Here is a 23,318-nt window from a genome sequence, read left to right as displayed (position 1 = left end):
CCTTTAAAATTCAGCCCATTTTATTGACGTTATCTGTTTGGGAATTACATTCATAGCAATGCATCGTATTTTATGAGGTGGTTGTGGCAGTGTAGCTCACAAACATTCTACTACCTGAATAAAACTGCTATGTTTCCAGCTTTGTGACATTTTCTAACAAGTCCAAGATGCTTTATAGAGAATATTTATTTTCATTGTCACCAAATTCGAAGATACGAGGCTTTTCCTGGACAGCAAGGGTTTGACAATTGTAATCTGGAAACTAACTAGTAAACGATTTTAGGTACTAGGTACTAGGTACGATTTTTTTCTGGTAGGAATAGAAGTATTAATAATATTCCCGTCAGGTTTAGGTAGCTTGAATCTCATCTGTAATCAGTCCTTGAATAAATGTACTGTTACTTTCCATCCCTTGGGGGGTAACATAATTAACTGAGAGCAACTTGAGTTTGTCTGAAGAAGGTAAAAATGCAAAATTGTGCTTTTCTGAGTTGTATTTTGTTTGTCCTGCAGGTTTGCACTCGTTCCCTGGAGAAGGATCGACCGTCCGAGACGTCCAGGAGGAACATGGCCAGTTTCATGAAGTGAGTCCCAGCAGACATTTTAACAAACGTACAGGAGATTAAAGCCTCAGTCTGATGTAAAACCGTCACCGTGCTCTTCGTCTGACTCCTCACATGCAGGCTGCAGGTGTCCAGACGGTTTTCTGCTCACTTTCTGTTCCACTTCACACAAGCCTCTGTGATATCAGGTTAATGAAGCTAGAGCAACAATCCACATCAGCTGTGGTTTACAGGAAGGCTTCTCCTGATGGTCACCAGTAATTATTAGCTTTTTATTGCTAAAATCCTATTTCAAAGTAGACTTTAATTTTTTCTGTAGGATTTTCTTCTGCAGGGAATTAGCCTTTGTAATAGTAAAGCTTTCGCCTGTGCTTAGCCCTGCAAAAAGTGATAGTTACTGGTTTAAGAAAATCCAAATAAGCTAGGGGATTTTTTTATTTTTTTTAAGCAGAATGATCATGATGTGCAGTCAGACTGTTCTACAGAGTGTCCCTAAACTCTGGACTCAGAGGAAATTTCATCAACTGTAATTTTTTGCCTCCACAGATTTAATATGCCGTTGTCGAAAGTTAGAGTTAGGGAAGTGATTTTTTTTGGGGGGGGGGGCTAGCATGAATTTTAGCCATGACCAACTCTTTAGTTACAGCTGATACATTTGTCCATGATACCGCCTGTTTCTTTAACCCTTGTGTCGTCCTGCGGGTCAAAATTGACCCGTTTTAAAGTTTGAAAATGTGAGAATAAAAATTTCATGGTGAAACTTCTGATGTCCACATTTTCAACATTTTTTGGGAAATCTTTGAACATTTTTTTAGTGGGGGAAAAAAAGAAATGTTAAAAATATTTCTTAAGAATATTCACAAAAAAATGTGCTGGATTTTGATTGATTTTTTTTTGTGAATGTTCTTAATGAAAATACTTGAAGTTTCACTGATATATATGTAATCACTTTAGATATTTTTAGGATTTTTTTTGGAAGATTTTTACTCATCTTTTGAAAATATTTACCGAAATTTTCTTGTCAAATTTGGTGGATTTTTTAAAACTCTAATTTTTAAGGGAAACTTTTAAGGAATTATTGGAATTTTCTGACTGAAGGGTTTGTAAATATTCTAAAATTTGCGGAATTTTTTTGCTGAATTTTTAAATTTTTTTCAGACAAGGAAACAATATTTTATGGTGCCTGTAAATGAGGACAACAGGAGGTTAAACTTTTTAACCACCTTTAGAAAAGCCAAGTAGAATCCTCCTTGGATGATGGGCATTAAATTCATCTGCTATCTATCAGTTTGTCCGTCCTTCACGTCCACTGAGCAACACCACTTCAACTCTTTCTTCTTTCGACAAAACCATATTTAATCTGTGGAGGCAAAAAAATCACAGCTAGTGAGATTTCTTGTGTGTCCAGACCTTAGAGATGCCCTGTACGGTGCAGAACGGGTTGGCTAAGCAGATTAACATCCCCTAATTGAATTCTTCAGTCTAAGATTGTGAGGTTTCTGTTTTCTCTGGTTCTGCAGGACTCTGTGTGAAAGTCTGGAGGATTTGTCTCTGGTGTTCGTGGTTTCATCCCATAAGCTCTTCATGGAGCTGCTGAAGGAGGAGGAGAGGAAGGTTCTGGTGGAGCAGATGAGGAAAAGATCAGCCACCATCAACCTGAGCGCCAAACCGCTGCCTTCCTTCTATGACATTCCAGGTGCAGTTTTATCTCCCACCGGTGAGGCCACGTGTTCAGCCTAATGTTTGACTTATTTTGGTTCATATCTGTGTAGCTTCAGCGAGCGTGAACATCGGACAGCTGGAGCAGCAGCTGATTCTGTCGCTGGAGCCTCGAAGGATCAGACAGATCCTCATTGAACTGCATGGGATGGCCGAACGTCCCTTCTGGAGGGTCAACAGCAAGGTCAGAGGTTAAATAAGTCACACTGGGAGACAAATACAGGCAGCTTTAATGTGTCAGATTTGTATTTGACGTTTTTTATTTTACATTATCCATAAATAAGCATCATAATAACGCTCCTATTAGGACCAACTTACAATCTAAACATGTCTCACTTACTGTGAAGTATTAATACTTCACACAATGATGGACAGGAAAGTTGCTGGAAATTTCCCTGTTGAAGCAGCTACAATCAAGAACCCTCATTTACCACTGAGTATAAAACATTACTGACACAAAAACTATGTACAGAGGCAATAAAAATAATTGATATATATAATGTGCAAAATGTAGAAAATATATCATGTGAAAGCAGTTATACAGTGTGCAAATGACTTCTACATCTAAAATTACATGCAACAGAATAAAATGGAAACCTTTGGAACTGTCCTAAAAATACATGTAACACATGTATAGAAAAAAACATTTGTACTCGTAAATTTACACAATAATTCCCTGAGAGCATTAAGATGTAAACTAGTCAGATAATTTTGCATAGTAAATAATATTGTATGGTCTTAATCTTAATATTAATTATATAAACTTGTTTGGTACTTTTGCAACATTGGTCTTATTTCTGTGTTTGGCAACACTTTAGATATTTTATAGAATAAGTAATAATTTGTGTGACAATAAAATGAATACTTTGTTGTTCTTTTGCAGAAATTACTTTGTTACAGCAGCGAAAATCCCAGTGAAGAAACATTTCAAAAACTATTCACAGAATTACCAAAACATACTGAGGTCTTAGAGTGAGGAATAAAAAGTATTTGTAATATTTAATGTCCAAAATATACAGTTAATCAGTGTGCAAAATGACTTCCATATCTACAATCTCAGTTTAAGATAAAATGGAAAAAAATCTGAACAACTGGTCTCAGGGATAAGTGTAACATCTGTATAAAAATACACTTTCATACCTGTATTATACACATATTATTCTTGTACATGGAGTCCACCAGACTAGTTCCTATTTCTGCCTTTTAAACAGTCTAATGGCGGCTAATCTAAAGAACCTCCTGTAGTGTGAGCTCAGGGTGGGAAATATAACATTTACTATTAAATATAATGAAATGAATCTATTTTTATTTAACTCCTGTTCACTTCTTACAGTGACTCCCTCTCGGTGCTATAGCAGTTAAAACTCTATTATCATTTATTGCACTGTATACTTCTGTTTATATGTTCCTAACATAAAGTACATGGCACATTTTATTCTCATACTTTCCTGCTTATGTTTATATGTTCAATGATTTAAATGTGAGCAACAGTTTCCCCTCATTAAGCATTCCTGATTCTGAACATATCACTGTCTGTGTGTGTTTCAGTGGGAGGTTCCTCCAGACTACATCAGCGTGATCCTCGGCATCAAAGACAACCTGACCAAGGACCTGGTTTACATCCTCATGGCCAAAGGGCTCCACTGCATATCGATAAAGGTCCGTCAGAGCTCAGAGGAGCTAAACTGAACGCTGAATAATAGTTCTGTGTTAAAATCTGAGCAGTGATCAACCTTCATTTCCTGTTTTCTCAGGACTTCGTCCATGCTCGGCTGCTGTTCTCCGCCTGCCTGGAGCTGGTCACAGAGTTTTCCCCGAAGCTGAGGCAGGTGATGCTGAACGAGATGCTGCTGCTGGAGGTCCGAGCTCACGAGACGATGGCGGCCGAAGGCAGCAAGGAGAGACCCCCGCCTGACCTGGTCAGCAGAGTCAGAGGTTATCTGGAGATGAGGATCCACGGTGGGTGGACGATAACACTGAGGAGGCGCTGCGTGTACTGTACCAACCTGTACTGGCTGGTTTTATAAGGATAGACTGTTCATAATATAGCTTAGATTTCACTTGTAGTTAAACTCTAGTTGGACGAATACAAAATTCTGATGCACAAACACTACTGTTAAAGAGTTTGGAGTCACTTAGAAATGTCCTTATTTTTAAAAGAAAAGCTTTTTTTTTTCCATGAAGACAACATTAAATGAATGATGAATCCAGTGTAGACATTGTTAATGTGGTAAATGACTATTCTATCTGTAAACGGCTGATTTTTAATGGAATATCTCCATAGGGGTACAGAGGAACATTTCCAGCAACCATCACTCCTGTGTTCTAATGCTACATTGTGTTAGCTAATGGTGCTGAAAGGCTCATTGATGATTAGAAAACCCTTGTGCAGTTATGTTAGCACATGGATCAAAGTGGGAGCTTTCATGGAGAACATGAAATTGTCTGGATGAGCCCATACTTTTGAACGGTAGTTGTTTAGTAGGATTAAATTGTTTTAAATTCTGGCTCAACTAGGTCTTTTTTCATTCCATTTTTAATTGAATAACCACAATAAACCTCTCAGCTCCCTTCACTCTTGCAGAAAACCTACACCTCCTTGATAAATTTCAGGTTTTATTGGATATTTTACTTTGAAATTTAACCAATAATGACACAAGACGACTGCATTTATGTGACAATACCAGTCAGTTTCCAACACTTTCTATTCTGTACAACATTCTAATGAAACTACAAACTATAAGTTGTGTTTTTCTTGTTTTTGTCAGTTTTCTTGGCGCTAAGTTAGACTGATGTAAACGGCATAATCTGGTCTAAAATGTCTGGTGTGTTCCACTGTGGGGTTGAACGTTTAGACTCTAGTGCTGCAAGATTCTAAATATCTGTTAAAAGAAGAATATGTTAAAATACTTCTACAGTGGATGAAGGGTTTATTTATAGAGTTTTGAGTACAAACTTGTGTTAAGATGTACAGAGTCCAGCACAAATCAGCGTGTAACATCTGTTTACTGACCTAAAATGGTGCAAAAATGACATTGTTCTTATATAAAGCGGTAAGAAGTCTCAATCTGATGCTGTATTTGTAGGTAATTCACACTTCAATAGCATTAACGTGAATAAAATCAATTCATTGCTTCACAACTGAATATCATTTCTGCATTCAGGCTGTTCCTTAATGTCTCATGAACCTTGTTTTAAAGCTCCAAATGACGGCATCGCTCCGTTTCTTCTCGGTTTTCTAACCTGAATCCTGCTCTTTGTCTCCAGATCTTCCTTTGCGTCAGGTGGTTGGAGAAGAATGTGTCGCCTTCATGTTGAACTGGAGGGAGAACGATTATCTGACTCTGCAGGTTCCTCCGTCTCTGGTCATGAACAACCCGTACATCAAGGTAACGCCACGCCATTTATAACCGCTTTTAGTAATGCTGGTTCCTCTGCAAAGAGCCTATTGTGCTCTCTTAAGCTACATACAGCTATCTGTATTTTACAGATAGTTAGCATAAAAGTAAGCAAGGGAACTTTCTTATTTCATGTTTGCATGTTCTCTCTGTGACTGTGAAGGATAAGTGTGTCTCTGTAACACGTGGATTTAGGTATAACAAGTAATAGAAGTTGACTGGAAAGTTGACCCTAAAAATTGCTGTTACCCTCAATTTGTCAGAGACTAGAGCTCCACTGTTCATCGTATCTCACAGATGCTTTATTCTGTCATTCCAATTTTTCATTTTGTTCCCAGTTACTTCAGGTCTTTGCTTTGTGTTTTAGTTTTAAAAATGCCGATACATTACAGCCCTGGGAGATCAAAGTCGAAAGCTTTTCCACCTGTTTAGGTTTAAAGATGGAACTACTTATTGTTCATGTGTGCCATGGGGCCTAATTTAAAGCAACACACGCTATCAGGTGGTTTAGAGGTTTTCTGTCAGACATTTTGAAAGAAACCGACACAAATTTCTTCAAGTTCTCTGTGAACCTAAATTCATTTCCTCCTAAAATGATGTTCAAAGTCAGAAATATAACAGATATTTTAGTAATAAGTTTTGTCACAATTAAATTAAACATTCATGTTCTGTCACACAAGATAAACTGAAATAGTGTTTAGTTTCAGATAAAATAGTTTTTTTCTAGATTTTTCCAGGTTTGTGTCAATGAAAATTTTTAGGAATATAAATATAGCAAAATAAATATGTGCTTTAAATGACTGAAAATTACATTTGATCAGAATAAAAGGTCAGTAAATAAGATTTTAAGTAGCAAAGTAGACTATGTGGAATAAAAATAGCTAAAAATCATCTTTTAATTTTATACAATATGCAAATTAACTGACTGTACTAAAGTGATTCTTTTTTCTTTTCAAATGGTATGAATGACCTAATAATCATGTTAAAAAGAATTAATAAAATGTTTGTTACAGTAATTTACTCCTGTTTGTTCAATACATTTACACATCAGCTGCAGCAGTAAAGTTGATTTGTTTGATGCAAATCATCCAGTAATTGACCGAAAACAGCAGAAACTTGAACATTAATGCAGGAAATTTAGTTTCCGTACATGTTTTTTAAACCTTTAAAGGTTGTTTTTTAATTTTTGCTTTTAATAAACATTCAGGATGAAAATACAGAGAAAACAAACATCAAGATCTGAAGTCTTGAGACCCATTTTTTTTCACATTTTTGATATTTAGTTCAACATATTTGGAGACTCTGAGATCCTCATTAGAATAGAAATAACATTTTTCAGTTTTTTTAAATAAATCCGTCTTTTTCCTTTCCTTCCTGACAGCTCGGTCAGCTGCTGGCTTCCACATGCAAAGAGCTTCCAGGTCCTAAAGAGAGTCGTCGAACAGCCAAGGAGCTCTGGGACGTCGTGGTTCAGATCTGCAGCATCTCCATCCAGCACAAGAGGAACAACGACGGCCGAGTGGGTTTGATCAAGCAGAGGGAGTCGTCCATGGGCATCCTGCAGCGGTACGCAGCAAATGTCATTGTAACACCATATCATGATGAACATGTGACCTAATTCTGCTTTGTTTTCATCGTCTCGACCATTTAGGAGCAAATTCATCACATTCGTCAAGAAGCTCAGAGTAAGTGTTGGTGCTTAAACACTCACTGTGGGAATATTAAACACATTTAAATTAGCTAAAGCTGCTAATATGACGAGTTTTGTCTTTATTCTTTCAGGAGCCGCTGGTGCTGACGACGCTCATCTCCCTGTTTGTGAGGTTCCACAGCATCGTCAGGGTGAGTCTTTAGCAGATTTAATCGGTACATGGTAGAATATGGAGCACAAAAAGGACTTCTATGTGCCCCACTGAGGCTAAAGCGAGAGTAAAAACTGTTGTAATGATGGAAGTGGAGGTGTTCCTGCATCTTTACTGCCCTCACAAGTAATTCCTACAGCCTACTTATGCGCTTTGTTTTTATTTATAAAACACAGAGAGATTCATTTCAATGCAAATTTGCAATGGCAATAATAGAAATTCTAAGCAGCACAAAAAGTAAGAAAATTTGTGTTTGGTAGATTGTTTCTTTGATGCCACAATGCTCCTTAACCCACAAACACATGATCTTCACAAATGTGGCACCATTTAAAAGGGAAACAAACACACCTTCCAACGGTGTAAGATTTATGGCCAAGAAGCAGCGTAGTTACAACAAAGAAAAAAAACCCTACCAAACACAAATGTCCTTACTTTCTGTGCTGTGTTTGCTTACCTTCTTGTTTTGTGGTTTTCCTTCGTCTTCAGGATGACATCGTGAATGAAGTGACAGCTGAACATCTCTCCATCTGGCCGTCTACGCTCCCCAAGTGAGAACTGCTTCTATATTTTATCTGTTCATGAAACCGCTGAGTGACTTTATTTATGTTGCGTCCTTCAGACAAACAAGCAGCCCAGAGCACAATAGAACAGGTTTCATCTGTCGGAAATCATACAACCTCTGAGCAGTCTGAGCAGAGTACTGTGATCTCTGAATGCTTTTCCTGTTTCATTATTGTCGTGGAAGTTTGTCGAGGTGGAGGCAGACACAGGGAGAGACACAGACGGCTTCGGTTGTGAGTGATGTTTAGGAGAAGTGACACCGACAGAGCAGCAGTTCATGCAAGCAACGCCAGCATCACTTCTGAGGATTCTCTCTGATCTTACTGTAGTTGGGAGAAGGTCAGATTTAGACAACAGACAGCATGGAGACAAGTGGTCTGCTTGGTCATGTCAGAATAGACGATATCTAACCTTAACCAGAGTCCTGACATGACTTCCTCCTACAGGAAGATAAGTTAGGATGATGTCAGCTAACAACTGCAAGGAAATACCTTAGAAAGAGGAAAGAGTCATTTTTCCTTCACAATAATTTCATTATTGCACATGAATATCAGTGAGAAGTTTCTCTGGTGTTGTAATTTTCAGCTCTCAGTACTTTTCTAACTGAATCCCTGAAGTTTAGTTTTGGGTATCAGCCTCATTTTTTATTGTTAACTGAAGCTTCTGAGACTGTTTCACAATAAAACTCTTCCATTAGCAACAGGAAATGCAGGTTTTAATCAGAGCTGATAGTTCAGGTTTGTCTTTCTGATGTGACACTGAATGGAAGAAACGGCCTGAAGGTGAGGTTTTGTGTTGGTCAGCATCCAGGCGGTGGACGTGGAGGCCGTGGCCGTGACGGTCAAAGAGCTGGTGTCGTACGCCTTAACGCTGAACCCAAACAACCAGTCGTGGCTCATCACACAGGCTGACATCTACTTTGGTAAGAAGCTCTTCAGACTTCAGAAAATACAGTTTTCCCCCAAATATGAATCAGATTCTACTTTTTAAATATGCCTGAATATGTTCAAGGCAGACTTTGAATTCTCCTGACAGTAAAAGGTTGTTTTTGTTTTATGACTGAATTAAAGTTGCTTTGAAACAGTTTGAAGCTGATATGTGTCACGTCTCTGCTACAGAAAAGCTGTGAAAGTGTTTATGACCGTATTTACTGAGTGTTTCCTGTGTTTTGTCTCTTTGCAGTGACCAATCAGTACTCTGCAGCTCTGAACTTTTACCTCCAGGCCGGAGCTGTTTGTTCAGACTTCTTCACCAAAGCTGTTCCTCCTGACGTTTACACCGACCAGGTAAAAGAACCGGCTACCGTCACTGCAGTTTTAACGTATTACTCCTCATCAACAGAGCCTGTACAGTTTTTAGGGCTGCATCCACACTCATTTTTTTAGACGCATAACTTCTGCTCTGTGTACGCCAACTGTTCACGCTATTCTGAAGTTTTAGTACCTGAAAGAGAGCATTTCAGAAGCTCTGTGGACCCTGTTTTAGTTTAAAATCTCATAGTTTCCATTTTAATCTGTACGAGAAAATCACTCTGAGAAAACGTTCCACGATAGCCGTTGTTCCTATATAGTATTTTCTAAAATAAAACAACAAGCATCACAATGCCCAGTGTATGGATTTTGTTTTTTTTGTTTCTTCTGGACACTTTGTAGGCATAAAGCCTAATTTAGAGGAGAATTGTTGTACAGAAATAGCATGTAGAATTTCAGGTTTTTGTCTTTAATAGTTCCTTAAAGTAGTGGAGTCAAACACAGTCTTAAGTTTCAGTGTGTACTTGATATATCAATCTAAAACTTCACAGATACCATTTTAAATATCCGGAGTTTATGATAAAATAAAAAAGTTTCAAGCAAATTGTCGAGGTTGGAGCAGAAGGTAAGCGATGATTTGGAGCTGCTGTAACTCTACTTAACAGCTGAGCAATTTATTTTATTTCTCTGCAATATTTTTGCACAAACAACAGCATTCTCTGCTTTTTGCACTATGTTATCATTCTAGCAGTTGTCATTTTGCACTGCTGTGTACAAATGTATGTTCTTATCTAGATGTGTAAATATGTGGATGTACTCTGTCCTTCAAAAGTTTGGGGTCATCCAGACAATTTCATGTTTTCCATCAAAACTCACACTTTTATCCATGTACTAACATAACTGTACAAGGGTTTTCTAATCATCAATGAGCCTTTCAACACCATTAGCTAACACAATGTAGCATTAGAACACAGGAGTGATGGTTGCTGGAAATGTTCCTCTGTACCTCTATAGAGATATTCCATTAAAAATCAGCTGTTTCCAGCTAGAATAGTCATTTATTACACATCAACAATGTCTACACTGGATTTATCATTCATTTAATGTTATCTTCATGGAAAAAATTGAGATACACGAACAAAAAAAACCTTTTTTCGTACAAAATATCTCCAAGCAGACGAATACAAAACATACTGAGCCAGTCTACATCAAAAACCAGAGAGAACCATTCTGCCATTTAATCGTTTTTCTAAATATTAACGTGGACGAGGCTTTAGACTGAGTTCAAACCCTGGAACACATCAGAGTCTCTGCAGTTTCACCCCATTAATCCCCCAATGACACCAGGACTTTTACTTTCAGGTGCTGAAGAGGATGATCAAGTGCTGCTCCATGATGAACTGTCACACCCAGGTAGAGGCCAAAGCACACGTCTGACAATCTGATTTAACTACCAGTGGATTAAAATAACTCTTTAATTCTAACAAAGCTCAGAAAACCTTCTAAACGAGGCTGTTTGATCACCAGGTGGCCGTTCTGTGTCAGTTCCTGAGAGAAGTCGACTACATGACGGCGTTCAAAGCTCTTCAGGAGCAGAACAGGTACAGAAAACACATTACAATACGTCATGACAATACATTTCTAACATGTTTAACATTCTCCTCTCTGCAGTCACGACGCCATGGACTCTTTCTACGACTACATCTGGGACGTCACCATCCTGGAGTACCTCACTCGTATCCTTTATTACTCAGCAAACTAATTATAGACCTTGAAAAACAACAGAATACAGTTTTTTTTATTTATTATACCGCATCTCTGACAGGAGCCTGCTAATATCTACAGTCTGTTTTGCTTCCTGACTGCGTTGTCAGATATTCACCACAAACGGGGAGAAACGGAGAAGAGACAAATAGCGGTGAGTCGTCAAAACGATTTCATACGCCCCATGCATTTGTGAAATATTGCATTTAGAACCACTCTGAGGTCTTCAAGTGTAATTTCTTTTAGTTCAGTCACAGCCAGAATACTGAACAAATCCTAAAAAGCCATTAAAATTAAAAATTGATTGGTAAATTTTGAGTGTTGGGTCATTTAAGTTCCACTTTTGATTAAAAGACCATTCTTGTTGCCGTGCTTCGTGTCTGTATAAAGGCAGCACGTTTGAAAGTTCTTCAGACAAAAATGGCTAAAACAAGGAAGCTAATGCAGGAAACACGTCTGAAGATTCAAAATCTCAGACAGGAATGGTCCAGCTGCTGCCAGATATCCAAGGAAGTGCAGATTTCCTTCAGCAGTTGGATTCACTCTGCAGAAATACAGACGAACCAACAGCTTGGAAGACAAACCAAGATCTGGGCATCCAAGAGTTTCTGCAGCAAGAAATGACCGCATCCTGATCCACGTGTGCAGGAAAACCGCTGAATGACATCACAGGAGCTTCAGCAGCAGCGGTCAAACCAAACTGGTGTCCGGTGTTCCACCAGCACTGATCATGGCTTCAGGTCCTACAAGAAGCCTCTGATCAATGAGAAGACAGTTTAGCCCAGCATTGTTGGACCCAACCAAGAACAGGACAGGAAGTAAATGGAAGATTCTGTGGTCAGATGAGTCCAGATTCCAGCTTTATCTTCCTCCAGCATGTAGCTACTGTGGAGCATGGTGGAGGCAGCATCATGGTTTGGGGCTGTACGAGTGCTGCTGGTGTTGGTCAGGTCTCATTAAACTCGACCAAGTATTGCACCATCCTCCCTTCTGCACGTGCTCTGTTCCATCGAGGTCCAACTGGATGCTTCTACCAGATAAAGCTCCTTGAACACATCCAGGACCAGCAGAACTCTGCTGCAGAACCTCAGTATCCAGATCATAGAGGGACCAGCTCAAACCTTGGACATGAGCCCCATTGAAGATCTGTGGTGAATTATTGAAAGGTCTGTAAGTGTGGATTTCTGGTAGGAATTTAAGATTTCATCTGTGGGAAATGATACGACTGAGCACGACACGCTCCCTGTGCTTTTCTAGTTACATTATCAGCTGTTTTTACATTTCAAAGGCTTTTTAAAAAAAGTTTGTTAGCGCTACGGCATTAACTTAGCTTTAGTAGTTCACTTCTTGCCCCAGCACATAAAAATACAGCAGAAATTAAGGTAAGGGACAACCTGAAACAAAGCCTAATGTTAACCTGTTTTTCTGGCTTTTTCCAGATAAAAGCGATCGGACAGACGGAGCTGAACACCAGCAACCCAGAGGAGGTTCTGCAGCTCGCAGCGCAGAAGAGGAAGAAAAGATTCCTGCAGGCGATGGCCAAACTCTACTTCTAGTTAAAAATAAAACATAAAGCAGCATTTTGTTGGGGTGGGAATGTAAATGTTTTTTTTTTTTTATTTTGTGGTTGAAAAATACATCTACATAAATACAGCGGTTCATTTATTCACTTGAGGTCATTAATGCAGTAAAAAAAAATAAAAGACCCTGAGTTCCACAAATAATGCATCGCTTTAAGCAGACAACTGACTCCTCATTCAGCTCTCTGTACAGTACGCATTTAAGTCATTTAAAACAGGAGGCAGCTAAAATCATCCGACCCTGAAGGAGGCAAAACATTTCCTCTGAACATTTAAAAAGTAAAGACAATTGCACATCACATCATCATTTCCTAGAAATGATTTTCAGCTTAAACCTTGACACTTGTATTTTTACAGTTTCTCATTTTCTGCAACATAAAGCTAGAAAAAAAAATCCCAAAAAAACATTAAGACAAAAAAAAAAAAAAAAAAAAAAAAAAAAGCTTTGGCCAAGATTTAAGTCTCTTAAAACACAGAATCATCATCATCCTGAATAATGCTGGAGAGTTTGCAGTCGTGACGTTTTCTCCCAGTCAGACTGGATTTCATTTTTCTTTAACAGAATCGGTGTTGGTTTTTCTTTAACGCTCTTCGTTTGTCCGTCTTCCTTTGGTTCAGTGGGTTTTCTCTGCGCTATGGAGTTGCAAACTGACCGCTCAGGATCTTTTCACTGGCGGCGTCCTAAAACAAAAAAGATTAATTAGATTTTTTTTTTCCCCCTGGTAATTGCTTAATTTGTGCGTTTTAAATGTTTAATTCAAACTAACATGGTAAAATTCAACATTTTTCTCCTGGATTTTGTAAAAAATAAGTTTGATTGTCTACATTTTATCATGATAAAAGCTCCTTCAACTGGACATTTCACGTCAAATAATCAATGTGCAAAAATGCTAAAACGTGCAGTTGTGCAAATGTTCTTGTCCTGAAACCAAATATAAAAAGAACTAGGAGAAAATGGTTTTTAAAATACCAAATAAGTCTGGAGTTTCTCATAAAACAACATTCTTCTTTGCCCCCCCGATGACCAAACTGAACCTCAAATAAAACAGTAGGTTTGGATTTTTTGAGCCCATTTGGTGACTTTCATGAGAACACTGCTACTCCACGAGGACACAAACATGTCATTTGTCGTCTTCTCCACCAGACAAAAGCCCTAAAATGAATTCTACAGAAGCAGGACATTTTACATCACACCCATCAAATCTCAATGATTCTAGGACCCCGTTACCACTGACATTTTGTTTCAGGAACATCATTGCTGTTCCTGATAAAAGAACCCAACAGGAGGTTAAACTACTAAAACTTTGTGGCCTGAGAACATTCGATTGTCCAGTCAAACCATCATTTTTCCTCAACAGCTCATGTTTTCCAGGATATTTTAGGGCCAGTGTTTATCCATCAGTGGAAGTCACAGGACAGCTTTGTGTTCTCAAACAGCACTAACCAGCATGGCCATGTAGTCCGAGTGCGCCTGGATGTTGTGTCGGTCTTCTGGCTCCACGCCGGTGAACTCCTTCAGCACCACGTTACCAGTACAACCAGCAGTCTCCACAAAGGGAGCCATCCAGGTCAGACAGGGCTGGAGGACGGCTTTGGACAAACCTGAAGGAGAAAAAAAACACAAGGTAAATGAATGAGTTTAATCAGGTTTACATCACAGCAGAGCCGCTAAATGTGGATTTAAAGCTGCATTTGGACTTCAATATGTGACGCACACTTAAATATTTAAGAATAAAGAGATTTGAGCATTTTAGATCCTATTCTAGTTCTTCAGCTCAGGTTTTCCTGCTTTCATGAATGTTGTTGATCCAAACTCACCTGAAGCCTTCTCAACTCTCTCCAGAGGTATGAAGTGACACAGAACAGAGGCAGCCAGCACCTGAGACCTGAAGTTCAGAGCCTCTATGTTGAGAATGCACAGATCTAAAAGCTGAAAAAGAAAAAAAATATTTAACATGAGCCATAACTTTATAGAGCACCCTTAAGAACAGCATTCACAAAGTGCTTTAACAGTTAAAACATGAAACAGACAAAGATAGAGACAAGTCATTAAATAAATAGTACAAATGATAAATTAACCTTCCTGTTGTCCTCATTTACGGACACCAAGAATTATTGTTTCTTGGTCTGAGAAAAAAAAAAAAAAATCCAAAAATTTGCAAAACCTTCAGGAAGAAAATTCCAATAATTCGTTAAGTTTGTCTTGAAAGTTTTATTTCAAAAAAAAATTTGGCAAGAAAATTCTTGTAAATATTTTCAAAAAATGATTACACATATCAGGGAAATTTCTAACATTCACAAAAAAAAAAAAACAAAAACCCAGCAGCAAACTTTGCTGGATTTTGATTAATTTGTGAATGTTCTTAAGAAAAATTTTTAACAAGATTTTCCAAAAATGTTGGACAGCAGCAGTTTTTTTTTTCCCCCCACATTTTCAAACGGGTTAATTTTGACCTGCAGGACGACACAAGGGTCAACTAGATCAGCCCTCATTAAAACGGGAATTTTAAAATAAAACAAGAAGAATCAGGCAGCGACAAGTAAAACATTTAAACTAAACAGGACATAATGCAAAATAGAACATTAAAATTAAATAAAGCTACACGTAAACTTCACATAAAAGCGGGTTTTCAGAAGTGAGTGACTCTGCAGGTCGTTCCAAAGTCGAGGTCCTGATGGAGAAAACTCAGTCACCCTGACATTTAAGCCTCGACCAGAAGAAGATCTGAGGCTGCCGGCAGGACGATACAGGGTCAGGACATGATTTTACCGTCTGCATAAAACCTGATCCAGCAGCTCTGAGTGAAGTCTTTAAAACCTGAATCCAAACACCTACTCGAGTCATCAGCAGGTAAACGTCTTGAGGAAACTGCGGCTCCAGCAGGTTTGAGTTTGGGCTCATGGATGCGAGCTGGAAGTAGTACTTCAGCCACGACAGCGGCGTCTCAGGACGGAGGTCCCATGTCAATGTCTGGAAGACAAAACAGGCAGAAGAAGGTCAAGCTTTTCTAGAATAGATGAGTCAATGTATAACTGAGGAGCTTTTAAAGTCTATGGGATAGAGCTTACATACATTTTTATTAAAGTATGTTCATTATGATCATGTCTGTACAAATCCCATAATTATTTTGGAAACAATAGAAAATGACTGGATGTCACTAAAATGTCAACTGAGGCTACGTTTATACGAGGACCATCTTAACAGAAAACGCAAAAGTGGCGTCTTGTCATTTCACGTTTAGACGAGCGGTTTTGAAGGAAATCTGAGTGTGTATATATATATATATATATATATATGGTGACTCTATAGTGTGTGGAATTCGATTGGATATGCATGCCAGGCAGCTGGGTAGCGCTGTGATAAAACTCTGCCATGTCTATGCGCACTCTCCCTTTTTGGATCTCTGCTGCAGTAAATGTTCATGAATGGAATCTGTACAGATTCTGTACGTTTGTTGGTACGACTCCTGTAGTGTACATAGAGCTGCCAGAGTTGCTTGAAGGTACGAAGGATGGAAATAATCACATCTTTGTTTACGTCCTTGTACCGGCCAGCAAACCAAAGCACGTATGTGACGTAATCGCGTACGCGACGTGGTCAGATCTCGGCAAAGTTTTGCGTTTTGCTGTTTAGACGGAAACGTAACAGCAGAGAGTTTTCTACTTTTCCACTCTGGAGGCCGGTCTCAAATTTTTGCATTTTTAAGCCCCCAAAACGCCGTCCTCGTATAAACGATAGGGTGTTTTGTTGAAATATTTTGACGTTTTTACCTGCAAGCGTCCTCGTGTAAACGGCCCCTAAGTAACATCTGAATTTAATAACCAACACCTTCTAATTAGCTAAATAACAAAATGAAATCATTCAAAAATAGTTTGTTCTTTTTTTAGGTTCAGATAATCATGACATTTCTTTTTTAGCAATATATATAATTTTACATGGAAAGTTTGTTTTTGGTCATTTTCAGTCTCTTTTGTGGTCATTGTGTGCATTTTTGTGGCCGTTTGCAATAATTCTAGTTGTTTTGTGGTCATTTTGTTTCTTTAAATGATAATTATCCATCTCACCGAGTCATTTTGTGTCTTTCTGCTCATTTTCAGATTTTTGTGGGCATTTCAGGTCTTTGTGCTCACTTTGCACCTCTGTTTGTGGTAAATTTAGGTGTTTTGTGGTCATTTTGTATCTTTATGTGATAATTATGTGTCTCATTCATTTTGTGTCTCTGTGGTTATTTAGTATCTTTGTGCATTTCTTGGTCAGTATGTGTTTGTGATCATTTTGTCTCTTTTTAATGATAATTTTGTGTCTCTGTGGTCATCTGTGTTATTTTATAACAAAATGACAAATTATGAGTCTGAGAAATCACTTTCCACTAAGTTACCCATTAAAAAAAAAAAAAAAAAAAAAAAAAACACGTCCTCCTGAAGACTCCAAGGCTTTCTGAGTTATTTAATATAAATAGTCAACATGTTTACTACAGTACCTTTAGAAATACACGACAATTTTACTCAATTGTGTATATATATATATATATATAAAATATTTAGAAGATTTTTTCTGTAAAAATTCCATGTGGTATTTGGTTTCATGTTGATTTTAGTCTTGAAAACAGTAAAATTAGTCCTGTTATTCTACATAAAGACTAAATGTTGATGTGTTTTTGACATCATTACCTTCAAAATAACGAGCTCCATCTGAAGAATCTCTTCTTTGTAGTAGGTTCCATCCGTCACGTAGGCCATCTGAGAGACCTTTGGAGGACAAGCTTCCTGGAAAGAAGAAAAACTTTATCCATCACCAGGGAAATGTAAAGGCTACAACTTATTTCAGCAGCGATAATGACATTTTTTTATCTCTCATCACTGCAGATCTTAACTTCATTCTTCAGGTACTTTGGATCCATTTTTCGTTCTTACCTCCATCTTTGACGCTATAAACAGGCAGGTGATCCCGATGAGCTGCAGAACTCCCTTTTCTATGTTGTTCTGCTTCAACATGAAGCGGTCGAGGTAGTCCTGAGCCAGGTAGAAGGTCTGTCTGTGTAGAGTGTGGGCTTCACTCACCTGGAGACAAACACAGCGTTAAGTGAACTGTCAGAGTTAAGGTACAACTTTTTAACTTAGATTCCTGACACTATCTACAAGGGATTAAAAACTACAGCCTGCAACGCCTGAATAAAGGTCATTTCATTTTATGTTGCGTTTGGTTTTGGCAGTCAGTGTTTTATGCATTTTTTTTCTTAGAATACAATAGAACTTTAGTCATTGGTACAAGTAGAACTACATTAAAAATCCAGTTAGTGCATCATTCACGGTTAGTCGAACTACTATAAAAATAGCTTAAATCAATAAATAATAGATCAAACACTAGAAGAAATTAGTGAAACAAACATTCACTTCCCATGTATTTTCATTATTGCACTTAAAGTTGAGAGTCCTTACTGCAGTTTTTGAGTCCTACACTGGTTCAGTTTTCCTCAAACAACCATAAGCTGATCTCTGGAGACGGAAACAGTCCAGTTGATGGTGGCAGATGCAAAGATTTACCTCGATTAGCCAGTCGAGGAGAATCGATCTCATCCTGATCTGGAGGCTCGGGTGTTTCAGCAGGAAGACGGTGCTGCGGCGCTGATCCCATTTGTGGATGAGCATCAAAACGTCGTCAGAAGAGTCCGGGCTGCAACGCAGAAGTAAAGCTGCAATGGTTAGTCTGGGAAAAGAAATCTGCAACTGCTTCTTAAAATGTGACAATTTACTGCTTTTTTTGGCCTTAAGTGGGACTAAAATGAAGACTTTGGGGTTCTGAGCTATTGTAAATGGAACCTCTAATCAGCAGAACACGGATTTCTTGAACTGTGTCAAACTACTGCTGATTAATGTGCGATAATTACCCGTTCTGAGGCTGAATCGTCGATTGTGCAGGAGTGACAGACAGACGGTTGGGTTCGTCAGAGTCGATCATTGTTGGCGTCTCCGAAGAGTTGGTGACAGAAGCTTCAGAGGCGTCTTCATCAACCACCAGGTTCTGACGAGGAAACCAGAAATTACATTAAAAGAATCAAAGTTACATAAAAATGTGTGTGCAGAGACTCAAAACGTGTCCAAAATCCAAAAAAAGTGTCCAGAGTGACAAAGATAAGACGAAAATTTGTCCAAATAGAGTAAAAATTGGTCTAAAAATGGGGGGAAAAAAAATGGCGGCAAGAGTGAACACAACAGTCTGCATGCATTCAAGTTTGTCCAGAATGACTCAAAACTAGCTGAAAATGAATTAATTTGTCAAAAATGACTAATATTGGTCCAAAATTCAAAGCGTGCAGTGACTCAAACCTGTCCAAAATGCAAAAAAAAGTCCAGAATGATAAAAACATCCTAAATAAGAAAAAAAAAAAACTGTCCAAATTAAGTTAAAAATTAGTCTATAACAGTAAAAAGTGGCGTAAGAGTCAACACAACAGTCTTTGTGCACTCAAACTCATCCAGAATGACTCAAAGCTAGCTGAAGATAAATTAAAATTTGTCAAATTACAAATATTGGTCCAAAATCCAATTAAAATCTGTCTCCAGTGATTCAAAATTGGTCTAAACTGCTCAAAACCTGTCAACAATGGCAAAAATGTGGCTGTCAGAGTGAAAACAAGTCTTCATGCTCTCAAACTGGTCCAAAATGACTTGAAGATTGAATAAAGTGACTGAAAAAAAAAAAAAGCTGAAAATGAAATTTAATGCATCTAAAATGAGTTCAAAATCTGTCCACAAGGACTAAACACTTTCCGAATCCCGTGTAAGAGTCGATGAGGAAACAAGGTTCAGAAACGTCTTCAGGAGGTTCTGATGAGCACACCACATATTTCATAGAGACAGACAATATCAGCTTGGAGAAAGAAACAAACCTGCTGCTGATCCATTGTTCTGTCATTTGGCTGCAAAGAAAAGTTGGTACAAGTTTTAATAAAAGAGCATCCAGAAAAACCGTCACATGCCAATTAAAGTTAGAAAATCCGTCATGAATCCACCTTACCTTTGTTCCTTTATGTCTAGAAGCGTTTTCAGATCTTCTGCGGTGTAGTCTGCAGCAAACATCACAGTGTAATCAGTTCAGAGTCTCACAACATCATGATACAATATTACAGCGAGTACGGAAAGTATTCAGACCCCTTGAAGTTTTTCACCTTGTGTCATTGCAGCCATTTGCCAAAATCAAAAAAAGTTCATTTTATTTATGTACACTCAGCACCCCATCTTGACAGAAAAAAAAAAAATACAGAAATTTATTAAAAAGGAAAACTGAAATATCACATGGTCAGAAGTATTCAGACCCTGTGCTCAGTATTGAGTAGAAGCTCCCTTTTCAGCTCGTACAGCCATGAGTCTTCTTGGGAATGACGCAACAAGTTTTTCACACCTGGATTTGGGGATCCTCTGCCATTCTTCCTTGCAGATCCTCTACAGTTCTGTCAGGTTGGATGGTGAACGTTGGTGGACAGTCATTTTGAGGTCTCTCCAGAGATGCTCAGTTGGGTTTAGGTCAGGGCTCTGACTGGGCCAGTCAAGAACGGTCACAGAGTTGTTCTGAAGCCACTCCTTTGTTATTTTAGCTGTGTGCTTAGGGTCATTGTCCTGTTGAAAGGTGAACCTTCGGCCCAGTCTGAGGTCCTGAGCACTCTGGAAGAGGTTTTCCTCCAAGATATCTCTGTACTTGGCCGCATTCATCCTTCCTTCAATTGCAACCAGTCATCCTGTCCCTGCAGCTGAAAAACACCCCACAACATGATGCTCCCACCACCATGTTTCACTGTGGGGATTGTATTGGGCAGGTGATGAGCAGTGCCTGGTTTTCTCCACACATACCGCTTAGAATTAACACCAAAAAGTTCAATCTTGGTCTCAACAGACCAGAGAATCTTATTCCTCATAGTCTGGGAGTCCTTCATGTGTTTTTTAAACTCTATGCGGGCTTTCATGTGTCTTTCACTGAGGAGAGGCTTCTGTCGGGCCGCTCTGCCATAAAGCCCCGACTGGTGGAGGGCTGCAGTGATAGTTGACTTTGTGGAACTTTCTCCTATTTCCCGACTGCATCTCTGGAGCTCAGCCACAGTGATCTTTGGGTTCTTCTTTACCTCTCTCACCAAGGCTCTTCTCCCACCATTGCTCAGTTTGGCTGGACGGCCAGGTCTAGGAAGAGTTGTGCTCGTCCCAAACTTCTTCCATTTGAGGATTATGGAGGCCACTGTGCTCTGAGGAACCTTGAGTGCTGCAGAAATTCTTTTGTAACCTTGTCCAGATCTGTGCCTTGCCACAATTCTGTCTCTGAGCTCCTTGGGCAGTTCCTTCCACCTCATGATTCTCATTTGCTCTGACATGCACTGTGAGCTGTAAGGTCTTATATAGACAGGTGTGTGCCTTTCCTGATCAAGTCCAATCAGTTTAATTAAACACAGCTGGACTCCAATAAAGAAGCAGAACCATCTTGAGGAGGATCAGAAGAAATGGACAGCAATGGGTCTGACCATGTCATATTTCAGTTTTCTTTTTTTAATAAATTTGCAAAGATTTCTACATTTGGTTTTTTTTTTCCAGTCAAGATGGGGTGCTGAGTGTACATTAATGAGAAATAAAATGAACTTTTTTGATTTTGGCAAATAGCTGCAATGACAGAGTGAAAAGTTTCAAGGGGTCTGAATACTTTCTGAACCCCAAAATCCACAGACAGGTTTGAAATGTGGGTCTTTTATTTTGCAAGAAGAAGCCAAATTATCCAGAATGACTTAAAAGTAGTTGAAAACTAATTCAAATTTGTCAAGTTAGAAAAATGTGTCTAAAATGTGGTTAAAAAAAAAAAAAGTGTCTGCAATGACTCAAAATGGTCTAAAATGCTCAAAAGTTGTCCACAATTGCAAAAAAAAGAAGCCTGCAATAGTGAACACACGAGTCTTCAGCGCAGGTTTTTAGTTTTCAACAGTGCTTTAATGTGTCCTGTGATGTGCCGAGCTGTTGGGAAATTAGCCAAACTTGATGCCACAATCACCGTACTCTATACTTCTCTTCTTTTTAAGTGCCAGAAATCATCCATTTGCAGCAGATTCTGTCCAACAAACAAAAAACAAAAATAGTGCTTACTGCTGCGTCACAAAAAAGTGCTGACAAATTTAGATGCGACAAAAAAAAAAAATTATCCGTCGCTCTCTAGATGAACTGTGAGAGGTTTACAGAGCAGAGACCGAAACAAACTGGAGGTCAACAAGAAAGAGTCGAGTGAGAAAATAAATGCAGCATACAGAGGAGCAAGTTTTTGGAAGATACATTCAGCATGGTGAAGCATTTGGCAGAGCAGTAGAAGCTGTAAAAATGGAAAAAGTAAACTATATATACTCCATGTTGAGCCTCCATTTTGTCAGTGCTGATACAGATCTGCTCAGTCCTCAGAGTCAGAACCAAACTGGAGAAGCAGCTTTCAGCTTCATGCTCCACATATCTGGAAGAAACTTCTAGAAAACTGCTGAAGCTCTCAACTCCTTTAAATCAAAGTTAAAGACTCATTTATCTACGGCTGCCTTTGATTAAGGACCTAGAATCCAGCACTGCACTGCCACTTCTAACCCTCATGTCGTCCGGTGGGTTAATTGACCTGTTTTAAAGTTTGAAAATGGGGGGGGGGGGGGGGGGGAATTATATATTATTTCACAGTTTAACTTCTGATGTCCACATTTTTGAACATTTTTTGGTGGAAAAAAAAGAAATGTCAAGTGTTTCATTAGAACATTCACCCCCCAAAAAATAAATAAATAAAATACAGCAAAATTCACTGGATTTTGGTTGATTTTTGTGAATTTTCTTAAAGAAATACCGGTATTAGAATTTTACTGATATATGTAATCACTTCAGATGTCTAAGATTTTTTTGGAAGATTTTTACTCATTTTTGAAAATATTTACAAGAATTTTCTTGCCATATTTGGGGGATTTTATTTAAATAAAAACTTTTAAGGGAAACTTAAGGAATTATTGTAATTTTATTCCTGAAGGTTTTGCAAATTTTCAGAAATTTGGAGATTTTTTTGCCATATTTTTAGATGTTATTTAGACAAGGAAACAATTTTTGGTGCCCATAAATTAAGACAACAGAGGGTTAAAGTGATTTTATTTTCTCTTTTTATCCGAGTCATACAATTTCATGTGCATTTTGTTGCTTAAACCATTTATTTATAGGATTTTAACACATGCTTTTCAATATCTACCTTCTGAATTATTTTTGTAATTAATTTGCCTTTGTAGAGCATTTTGAATTGCACTCCATAATAAACTTTCCTTGCTATGTGGCATTGTAATCAAATAAATTGTCTTTTTCTTATATTTTGCAGTTTACACCATTTGTTCTTTCTCCTTCTAGCCCCAGTTGTGTGCTTTCAAACAGGAGATGTTCTTACCTTCTTTGGTCATGCCAGTGTCTGCTGTAATCTGTGAGAGGAGAGAGGAAGACCTGTCAGTATTTATAGGCAGGTCTCCAGGTGGCAAACGGGTTTAACCTCATCAAAATATCAAAGAAGCGCGTTAATTGCTCCCATTGTGGAGCCATATCTACTCAGAACGACGACGTTGCTGCCTTGCATTAATCCAAGTTCATT

At 38.4% G+C, this 23,318-nt stretch overlaps 2 protein-coding genes across 4 annotated transcripts in view; one reads left to right on the top strand and one right to left on the bottom strand.

Annotated features, from left to right (window-relative positions):
- ints8 (integrator complex subunit 8) overlaps positions 1-12,843 on the top strand; it is a 74,379-nt gene extending 61,536 nt beyond the window's left edge. For both annotated transcript variants that reach the window (XM_051955057.1, XM_051955056.1), the window contains exons 12-28: positions 514-584; positions 2,084-2,259; positions 2,336-2,466; positions 3,831-3,941; positions 4,037-4,241; positions 5,550-5,671; positions 7,062-7,246; positions 7,332-7,365; positions 7,463-7,522; positions 8,029-8,090; positions 8,907-9,025; positions 9,286-9,389; positions 10,716-10,766; positions 10,881-10,954; positions 11,025-11,089; positions 11,228-11,271; positions 12,557-12,843. In XM_051955057.1, the coding sequence (XP_051811017.1) occupies positions 514-584; positions 2,084-2,259; positions 2,336-2,466; positions 3,831-3,941; positions 4,037-4,241; positions 5,550-5,671; positions 7,062-7,246; positions 7,332-7,365; positions 7,463-7,522; positions 8,029-8,090; positions 8,907-9,025; positions 9,286-9,389; positions 10,716-10,766; positions 10,881-10,954; positions 11,025-11,089; positions 11,228-11,271; positions 12,557-12,673 (1,731 nt within the window). In that variant the 3' untranslated portion in view covers positions 12,674-12,843. The remainder of the gene's footprint in view (positions 1-513; positions 585-2,083; positions 2,260-2,335; positions 2,467-3,830; positions 3,942-4,036; positions 4,242-5,549; positions 5,672-7,061; positions 7,247-7,331; positions 7,366-7,462; positions 7,523-8,028; positions 8,091-8,906; positions 9,026-9,285; positions 9,390-10,715; positions 10,767-10,880; positions 10,955-11,024; positions 11,090-11,227; positions 11,272-12,556) is intronic.
- Positions 12,844-12,923: 80 nt separating this feature from the next.
- LOC110970442 (G1/S-specific cyclin-E2-like) lies at positions 12,924-22,336 on the bottom strand. Of its 2 annotated transcripts, none has more exons than XM_051955071.1 (11): positions 21,723-22,336; positions 19,716-19,764; positions 19,588-19,617; positions 18,586-18,719; positions 18,242-18,371; positions 17,612-17,758; positions 17,369-17,464; positions 15,534-15,668; positions 14,516-14,627; positions 14,142-14,299; positions 12,924-13,378 (listed from the first exon to the last, which is right to left on the bottom strand). In XM_051955071.1, exons 3-11 carry the CDS (start codon positions 19,600-19,602, stop codon positions 13,331-13,333), a joined length of 975 nt encoding a protein of 324 aa, XP_051811031.1. In that variant the 5' UTR covers positions 19,603-19,617; positions 19,716-19,764; positions 21,723-22,336; the 3' UTR covers positions 12,924-13,330. The 2 variants fall into 2 exon arrangements, with proteins under 2 accessions (XP_051811031.1, XP_051811030.1); XM_051955070.1 differs by having other exon boundaries at positions 21,728-22,336.
- Between the last annotated feature and the right edge of the window lie 982 nt (positions 22,337-23,318).

The sequence above is a fragment of the Acanthochromis polyacanthus genome, chromosome 11 (genome assembly GCF_021347895.1).
Source record: "Acanthochromis polyacanthus isolate Apoly-LR-REF ecotype Palm Island chromosome 11, KAUST_Apoly_ChrSc, whole genome shotgun sequence".
Lineage (NCBI taxonomy): Eukaryota > Metazoa > Chordata > Actinopteri > Pomacentridae > Acanthochromis > Acanthochromis polyacanthus.
The sequence above is the reverse complement of the archived record's forward strand: the minus strand, read 5'-3'. Positions and strand labels throughout refer to the sequence as shown.

Excerpts from the sequence above, each read along its gene's own strand:
- LOC110970442 (XM_051955071.1), bottom strand. Across the intron at positions 14,628-15,533 it reads TTTACCTGCTGATGACTCGA|CTTTTAGATCTGTGCATTCT; the intron begins GTAGGTGTTTGG and ends TTTCTTTTTCAG. Across the intron at positions 13,379-14,141 it reads CGGACTACATGGCCATGCTG|GACGCCGCCAGTGAAAAGAT; the intron begins GTTAGTGCTGTT and ends TTTTTGTTTTAG.